This window comes from Rana temporaria, chromosome 1 (assembly GCF_905171775.1).
Source record: "Rana temporaria chromosome 1, aRanTem1.1, whole genome shotgun sequence".
Classification (NCBI taxonomy): Eukaryota; Metazoa; Chordata; class Amphibia; order Anura; family Ranidae; genus Rana; species Rana temporaria.
The window spans coordinates 446762398-446772265 of NC_053489.1; the positions used below are offsets into that span (position 1 = coordinate 446762398).

Sequence of the window (9868 nt, forward strand, 5' to 3'; positions counted from 1 at the left end):
TGGCCAACTTTACCTTTCATGACAGGTATATGTACTGTATTTAGCTGTTTTTCAGTTCATTGTCAGGCTATAAAGTCCCCAAGGAGACTGAGTTAGCTCTTTCCTGAGTGGACATTTAAACTACTGTTAACAAAGTGTTTGGTTTTCATTAAACACGACTTTTCAGGTAACCATGAAAGCACATTTGGTATGTTTAATGTGGTCAAACAGCCTTACCGCTCGATGGGCACATCCTTACAGCTTGATTTTCAGCCTGGCACACTCTGACATGGAAAGAGTAAACATAAATATTAAAAATCAAGTAATTCCTAAAAGGTGCTTGACTATGAAAATTCTAAAGTGGAAATTTCAGATTACTGCTTGGAAGCAAAAGTTTTTATAACCTGCAGTTTTGAAATCCTTTAGGGTCCAAATCTTAATGCTCTGTATTTACAGGAATGGATCTATCATAGTATCATGTAACTGCTACTTTCAAGATGATCCAGTTGTAAACAGGAAGTCTGTTCAGGATGAATTTAACCAAGGGTCAGATAGAGGACGTATTTTGGGATTAATATATCCCCTAAAGGATATTACTGTTACAGGTAAGGATCCCTTAAAATATTCTAATTATGTGATAATTACAGTCACAGACTTGCAAATGCAAGTCTTAATGATTTAATTTCTAGGTCTGATGTACAGTCATCTTTTAAAACCTGTCCAACACATCATGTCATTGATTTAATTATCAAATCCCCCACTGTTGGAACATTTACAATCTTTTTAATTTCCACAGATAAATGCATTGTCTATGTTCCCCATTATGGGCTATGCATTATGAATGCACTGTAACTGATTACACAATATTTTCTAAAGCAACAGAATGTCCAAGTTTGCAGATTTTTTTCCCTTGAGTCTGATCTGATCTGATCACAACATATCCACCTTGTCTTCTAATATTCCCTCTTAATTTCTGGCACTGTTCCCACCTATCCTAAAGCGTCACGGTTTCTGGAGTGAGATTAAATGTTGGTGAAAATAGAGTAATTAGTATGCGCCATAATTTGAAAATGAAACAGTAAACTCAACATGCAGAGTGGGAACACCTTGTAATTGTTTCAGCTGGTGTGAAGACTGGGAAAAATATCAATCTTGGATGAACTGTCCCTAGCAAAAGTAAATATTTGCTTCTATCTCTATGAACTAAAGAATATTTTTCTTTCAAAATTGAACAATATAAAAGAAAAACTTATGTAAAAATAAAAAAAAATGGTAAATGGTTAGTTTACCTTAAAAAATACTCTATGCAGTTCATGAACACAATTCCAAAACTCTAAACCAATCTCATCCTGTAGGTCAATTGTGCGTAGAATGCTTCTGATATTTTTCCCAGCTCCGTCCTGTTCTCTAGGATGGACCAGTCATTAAGATGAGAGTCTCCCAATGGTACAAAAGCGAGAATTGTCCTTCTGAACCCCACACATGTGTGGGGCTTGGAAAAAGGATGGTACTCACTCTTATACTGCTGCTATAATGGCTGGTCTGTCCCAGAGAAGAGGACAGAATGGAGCTGTGAAAACTGTCAGAAACCTTTGGGGTAAGTTTCACTCCATTCACAACTGACCTACAGTTATGGGAAGAGCATTAATGTATATTTTTTAAATTGAGAATTTTGGTGTTTGTGGACTGCCTAGAGCAGGGATATGCTATTAGCGGACCTCCAGCTGTTGCAGAACTACAAGTCCCATGAGGCATAGCAAGACTCTGAAAGGCCACAAGCATGACACCCAGAGGCAGAGGCATGATGGGAATTGTAGTTTTGCAACATCTGGAGGTCCGCTAATTGCATATCCCTGGCCTAGAGTATATTTTTTTATAATGACAAACTAACTCCTTAAAATGGATTTCAAGCCAAAACCTTTTTTTTGTTATAGTTTTGAATAGAGGGAGGAGGATTCGAATTTGTGTTGACTTTTACTGCTACTTTGAGCCTGGCTAAACATACAATTTAAATATATGTTTTACAGGGAACGTGTGTGTGTGTACATGAATCTGATCTAAAACCTGCCTCTTTTAATCTCTTTTAAGTTTATACTGTTTGCTATGTCTGGTTGACTGTGCTGAATTAGAAACCCGTTAGCAGATACATCTTCTCTATAAACATAATCTAATTAGCATGTCCAATCCTTTTTTTGTATGTAATCGATTCAAAATAATAACAATACATTTTAATATGCTTATGTGTATTTCTAATGCAGAAATCCCAAGAAATTATGACTTGCCATTTTGGGCCATTATTCTTATTTGCCTGGCTGTTTTATTAGTACTTGTCTTACTCTTTTTGATCATCTTTTTGGTAAGTAAAGTTTTTATTTTTATATTGAAAAGAAGCAAATTATAGTCAGAACTTTAATCACTAGAAACATGACCATTGAGTTATGTTTGCTTCAAGTTAAAGCAATACTAAAGTCTTGTTTTTTTGTTTAAAAAATGTTAACATAATAACAAACATATTATACTTACCTGTGCTGTTCTAGTGGTTTTGTGCAGCGCAGCCCAGATCCTCCTCTTCTCAGGTCCCTCCTCGGCAGTCCTGGCCCCTTCCTCCTGTTGAGTGCCCCCACAGCAAGCAGCATGCTATGGGGCACTGGAGCTGCAGCTCCCTGTGTTCATTCAGGTATGGAGCCACGCCCACTCTCTCCTCATTGGCTCCCTGGCTTTGATTGACAGGAGTGGGAGCCAAAAGTGCTTCACTGCTGTCTTAGCCAATGAAGAGGGAGAGTCCCAGATAGCCGAGTCTCTCCTGCAACATTGCTGGATAAAAAACCTTCTGCCTTTACAACGCCTTTAAAATACTTCCCTATAGGTATATTTTCCTTAAATAAGTTCAGGTCACTGGAATGCTACACACACAAACGTCAGCATAGTACAGGGGATGTATTTAGCATGTCCAGTCCTTCAGTGGCTACAGGTCAGCTTTGTTAATATTAGAAAATTACCACAGAGATTCTAAAAACAGTGCCCTAATTCTCTTTTAAAGATAAGTGCTTGTGCGGAGGTGACAACTGCATAGATTTCACTGAGTAGCTCATATAATTATGCATTTTAGATAATATCCCAGATAGCAAGGATAACTTGCCACACATTTGTGGCAGTGTTGAATTGAAAGTTTCCACTGACATGTTGTACACTTGCAGAGCATTTGAAGCACATGTTCTAGTTGACACTTTTTCAATATGTAGAAAATTTGCGTGGCAAGTGGTGAGTCTACACCAAGAGCTCTGCAAGTCTACTGCATGAATATTCAGCCACAGTGACCCCTGTGGTGGGATGACTATTGCACAACATAACTGAACCAGAACTTGCCACAAACTTGCAGAATGTTTGCAAAGAAAGTTGATCTGGAGTCATGCAATGTGGACTTGCTGCAATTGTTCAACACACTTGTGAAGCCTGGAAAGTCTAGTGATAGTTTAGCAAGGCATTAGCAAATCATTTTTACATTTAAAGCTCAATTGCTTGCTATCTGGGATAGTACATTTAAAAGCGGTAACATTTTAGACTATAGCTACCAAAGTCATTAAATCTTTTTTGAGGTTCTCTCATAAAGAGGTTAAATCTTGCATTAAAAAATGAATCTCATTGCCTGTAAAGCTGTAGCCTTGTCCATGTCCAGCAATGTCTTCATAAAGCCATATATGTGTTGTACTAAATATCAAAAATATTTGTATTTTTTCCCACAGCTAATATATTGTTTAAAAGGCAGGAGAGACTCCTATGACATACACCAGAACATTTATGAAACTTATTTCCCCCATCTGGACATGAGAAAGTTATACTGAGGATGACCAAAAACTTCTTCAAAATGTCTTTGTATTATCATATACATCGATGCTAGTATACTATCCTATATACTGTAATTGTTATCACTAAGCCATCATGTTATTTCCAACCTGGAAAACACCTTTTGATTGGAAAAGCTGGGCGACTGGATAACTGAAAGCAAGGAATAAATTCTAACATGGACTAAGATTTCTACTGAAACCACAGTTTCACTTGTGGAAATGGTTTATATAGTGTTTTTTTTTTTTTTTTTTGCGTCGTTTTGCACTGCGCCAATATCTTAAACTATATACTACTTTGTCTTCTGCCAATTTGTATCTTACTTCACACAGGAGCTATAGTATAAACATTTTAATAAATAATATGTAAAAAACAGTAAATAAATACCTCAAATATTGATACTGACTCTATTTACCATCAAACTCTAGTAATACATTGCACTGGCTTAGCATCCAATAAGACTTTTTTTTAAACTGTAGTACAAAGATACTTGATTAATTGTAATGTAGCTAACAGCCAAATAGAAATCCGATTTCTGCAACCTGATAAATGTATTTCTAAATGGCTGGTATTATGCACTTAATTAAAGGACTGAAGAAACTTTCATTATATTTAGTATATATTATATATAGAAAGCTTATATATTTTGCAATCAATGATTTATTTATACAATATGTATACCTGTGAAAATAAAATAGAAAACTTTAAAAGCTGGTGGTTTGTTGTTAATGCAAATTATTTGTCATTAAACAGAAAACATTTATAACATGTTGATTCAAAGCTAAAGTCCAGACATAAAAAAGGCACACATTAAAACAGCCCATGATCATTAGTACATCCCTAAACCCTGTACACATGATTGGTTCGTCTGATGAAAACGGTCCAATGGACCATTTTCATCGGACGAACCGATTGTGTGTGGGACCCATCGTTTTTTTTCCCATCGGTAGAAAAACTTAGAGCCTGTTTTAAAATTATCTGATGGTTAAAAAACCGATAGAAAAAAAAGATTGTCTGTGGGCAAGTCCATTGGTTAATAATCCACGCATTCTCAGAATCAAGTCGGAATGCTCGGAAGCATTGAACTTCATTTTTCTCAGCACATCGTTGTGTTTTACGTCACCGCGTTCTGACACAAATTTTTAACTGATGGTGTGTAGGCAAGACTGATGAAAGTCAGCTTCATCAGATATCTGATGAAAAAATCCATTGGTCCGTTTTCATCGGATGAACTGATCGTGTGTACATGGTATAAGTGTTTTTTTATTTTATAAAGATGTTATGCAGTGTTTATACATTAATTTGACTTGAATCAGTATCTCACAGTGCTTGTACTGCAGCATTCTGGCAGGGAGAAGGAGACGTAGCAAAACGAGCCAATCAGGTGTGTTGCAGTGAATTGGAAGTGAACCTTTTAGATTTAACCTTTAAAATTTCCAATGGGTCCATCGCTACTCTGGTCTTTCCTAAAAATACAGACTGCAATGGTTTTGTCTCCATGAACAGCTGCCATTATAAACCATGTATTAAGGAAACACCAAAGGGAATTGTACTTAGAAAGAGACATTTGTTGGCCTAAAAGCCAGGTTTTTAGAGAAGAAATACAATAGTGAGATGATACATTAGGTCTATATGTTTTACTTCAATGCTGATAGGGAGAAACTACTGGCCAATAAACCTTTAGCAGAAGAGAAGGAACAAATTACTGCCTGTAGAGATGATAATGAATATGTGACTAGGATCATCACCAGATATTGGCCATTCCTGAAAAAAAGACCCTATCTTCAAGTCTAGTTACTCAATAAAACAAAATGGTGTTCCCCTCACCCCCTACATTGAGATATTTGTTGGTAAATGGCCATGTAGAAGATAAGAAGAAACTCCCTTCTAGGATGTTTTTTCCAGGGGAGAAAAGTTTTAAATGTCAAATGAAGGATCCTAATAAACTCACCTTTCTAGCTGATCAACAGGTTAAAACCAGTTGAAGAGGAGGGGGAATTAATATACAAAATACTGAGTTTTTAACCTAAAGGGTTAAATGTTAAACGTATGCTTAATCACTTTTTATAGCCTCTTTTGTAATATGTTGTGGACATCATTTTATATGTAGATTCTTTCATATGCTGTTTTTTAAATGAATTAATGTAAATATGTGTTTTGTGTAATCTGTTAGGAGATGGTTTGTGTAATGTGATTTTTATTGGTGTAACTATTATACAAGTTGGAGTGTTTACACACCTTTTAGAGCTTGGGGGTGTAGGTGTTAAAGAAATTAATGGACAAGAAACAGAGAGATCTTAAAGTAGTTTACCTGTGCTTCCAAACCCTGAGGAAGATGGCCACACCAACAAACTATGCTGGAAAATAGGGGAGCACAAGCATCAGCCAAGTTACCTATGGTTACTAGCAAAGGGAGCCAGCCTCTGATGAGAATACCCTTATGCTTACTCTTTAAAAACTACCGTATTTTCGCACCATAAGACTCAAAAATGGGGGAAAATGTCCCTGTGTCTTATAGTGCGAATACTGACCAGGCACTGCCCCCCCCCCCCCCCGGTGCCGCCACTGTGTCAGAATCCCTCTCTCCTTCTCTGTGAAGGAGAGAGGACAGAATGTCCAGGGGCATACCAAGAGGGAGCAGGAGAGACGTTTTGCCCCAGGTGTCAAAACATGGGGGGTGTCAGTAGCAGTGCTATGGGGTTGCGCTCCACACCCAGGTCGGGTGTCACCTGCCAGAAGGCAGTGAGAGCCTTTGCTGGGGTTTTTTTCAGCTGAATCCCCCCCTTTTCGGCGCTGTGGTCTAATCCTGACTTCCTGCTTCTTCCCCCGCAGCTGCTGCTGTAAACTATGTCCCCAGTCCTCATTTCTAGTTGCTTCCTGGGTACATCTGAGGCTGAGAGCCAGCCAGCCAGAGGGAATTATAATGGCAGCTAATGTGATAGAAGAGGCTTAAGGGGTGTTTGTGTCTGCCCTGCCACCCTGAGCTGATCTGGGAAGGGGGGGAAGTTGCTGTGTCCACCATCAGATATAGTGTAGCTAAGCTGATTTGATAGGTGGTTTGATACAATATTTTAGTACACTATTTGGTTCAGAATATTTTTTTTTCTTGTTTTCCTCCTCTAAAACCTAGGTGCGTCTTATGGTCAGGGGCGTCTTATGGAGCAAAAAATACGGAATATGTGGGTAGCATTTAAATCTTCTCAAATACAACTAGAGTGGTACTGTTCAAGAAATAAATCCAGGAGATACAGGCGCAGCCAAAAGCAAAAAATTAGTTAATCAAAAAATAGGCTAATGCACACCCAAATCAAAACATCAGTACTTAAAGAGTTAGTTTACATAAAAAAGGGTGCTAGAATAAAAAATTGGGTTTTCTCAAGAAAGACCCGGGAATAATACAATTCTAAATAAATGATATGCAGCACAATATTTCTGAAAGCAAGCATTATATTAAAGGGTTTGTTAACCCATATAACACAAAGAATGCCAGACCCTCTATTAGAGCCAGGCATAGCACACTGTACCTGTCTTGTAGAAAAACGAGCGTTGTAAATACTGATTTGGAGCTGTCTTCAGGCCGGTCACATGACTTGCGGCCGCTGTACAGCTCCGATGGATGGATCCTGCAGGAGTGGCCATGATCTCCCTCTGACATCAGCTGGGGAGATCACATGGTGGCTCAGCCTCTCCTGTAGTAGCCTTGAAAACTGGCCGAGAGTCGGCCTGAAAATAGCGCTAAATCAGTATTTACAATGCTTGTTTTTCTACAAGACAGGTACAGTGTGCTATGGCAAGATATAATAGAGTGGCTGGCAGTGAGAATTTCACATTATTAGTAATTTTGCTAATAGCGGCGGGCATATATTGTCGAGTGCAAAGGTCAGCAATAAGTAATGCAGAGTGCAGGGGTCAGGACTAAGGATGAGCCGAACACCCCCCTGTTCGGTTCGAATCAGAACTTGCGAACACACCAAATGTTCGTGTGAACATTAGAACCCCGTTAAAGTCTATGGGACTCGAACATTTGAAATCTAAAGTGTTAATTTTAAAGGCTAATATGCAAGTTATTGTCCTAAAAAGTGTTTGGGGACCTGGATCCTGTCCCAGGAAACATGTATCAATGCAATTTTTTTTTTTTAAAACGGCCGTTTTTTCAGGAGCAGTGAATTTAATAATGCTAAAAGTGAAACAATACAAGTGTAATGTTACTTTAAATTTCGTACCTGGGGGGGGGGGGGGGGGTGTAAAGTCAGCATGTGAAAAAGCGCATGTTTCCCATACATAGAACTGTCCCTGTACAAAGTGTCATTTCTGAAAGAAAAAAAGCCATTTAAAACCGGCTTTGCGGCTCTAATGAATTGTCGGCTCTTTCAATTACAGAGATGACTCATTCATAAAGAAAAAAAAATGTGTGGGGGTCCCCCAAATTAAATTACCAGGCCCATCAGGTCTGGAATGGATATTAAGGAGAACCCCGCCATAAAAAAAAAAATGACGTGCGGTTCCCCGCAAATATCCATACCAGGCCCTTCAGGTCTGGTGTGGATTTTAAGGGGAACTCCACCCCAAATAAAAAAAAAATGGCGTGGAGTCCCCCTAAAAATCCACACCAGACCCTTATCCGAGCACGTTAACCTGGCCGGCCGCAGAAAAGAGGGGGGGACAGAGTGCGCCCCCCCCTCTCCTGAACCGCACCAGGCCACATGCCCTCAACATGGGGAGGATGTCCCCATGTTGATGGGGACAAGGACCTCATCCCCACAACCCTTACCCGGTGGTTGTGGGGGTCTGCAGGCGGGGGGCTTATCAGAATCTGGAAGACCCCTTTAACAAAGGGGACCCCCAGATCCTGCCCCCCCCCCTATGTGAATTGGTAATGACGTACACTGTACCTCTACCATTACACGAAGGAAGTGTAAATAGTTTAAAAAAAAACACAGACACCGTAGAAAAAAATCCTTTATTAATTAAAAAATAAATAAAAATCCAGCGATGTGAATCCACTGTCTCCTATCCAGCAATGGATGATCTCTCCAGCGACGGATGATCAGTGGTCCGGTCCAGCGATGCAGAAGATCCATCCGTCCAGAGCGCAGCAGGGGAGCTCCACTCTCCACTAGACACAGCCCAGCGGAATGACGCGATGGAGCTGTGACATTACTTATATAGGGGAAGCGCCGGCCACCCGTCACGTGACCCTGCCCCATCTGACGCACCCTCGTACGTCACTGGGAAAGCCCTGTCTTTCAGGGTCTTTCCCAGTGACGTACGAGGGTTCATCAGAGGGGGCGGGGTCACGTGACGGGTGGCCGCTTCCCCTATATAAGTAATGTCACAGCTCCAGCACGTCATTCCCCTGGGCTGTGTCCAGTGGAGAGTGGAGCTCCCCTGCTGCGCTCTGGACGGATGGATCTTCTGCATCGCTGGACCGGACCGCTGATCATGCAGAAGATCCATCCGTCCAGAGCGCAGCAGGGGAGCTCCACTCTCCGCTGGACACAGCCCAGTGGAATGACGTGCTGGAGCTGTGACATTACTTATATAGGGGAAGCGGCCACCCGTCACGTGACCCGCCCCCTCTGACGCACCTTTGTACGTCACTGGGAAAGACCCTGAAAGACAGGGCTTTCCCAGTGACGTACGAGGGTGCGTCAGAGGGGGCGGGGTCACCTGACGGGTGGCCGGCGCTTCCCCTATATAAGTAATGTCACAGCTCCAGCGCGTCAGAGTGGAGCTCCCCTGCTGCGCTCTGGACGGATGGATCTTCTGCATCGCTGGACTGGACCGCTGATCATCCGTCGCTGGAGAGATCATCCATCGCTAGATAGGAGACAGTGGATTCACATCGCTGGATTTTTATTTTTTTTTTATTAATAAAGGATTTTTTTCTATGGTGTCTGTGTTTTTTTTTAACTATTTACACTTCCTTTGTGAAATGGTAGAGGTACAGTGTACCCCATTACCAATTCACATAGGGGGGGCCAGGATCTGGGGGTCCCCTTTGTTAAATGGGTCTTCCAGAATGGGTCTTCCAGATTCTGATAAG

The 9868-nt window shown here is 40.6% G+C and overlaps 1 protein-coding gene across 1 annotated transcript in view; it reads left to right on the forward strand.

The window, feature by feature from the left end:
- The window catches only part of LOC120932092 (mucin-16-like), a 38148-nt gene extending 33663 nt beyond the window's left edge, over positions 1–4485 (forward strand). The window contains exons 16-18 of the mRNA XM_040344227.1: positions 436–584; positions 2238–2335; positions 3723–4485. Of these exons, the coding sequence (XP_040200161.1) occupies positions 436–584; positions 2238–2335; positions 3723–3821 (346 nt within the window). The 3' untranslated portion in view covers positions 3822–4485. The remainder of the gene's footprint in view (positions 1–435; positions 585–2237; positions 2336–3722) is intronic.
- The last annotated feature ends 5383 nt before the right edge of the window (positions 4486–9868 follow it).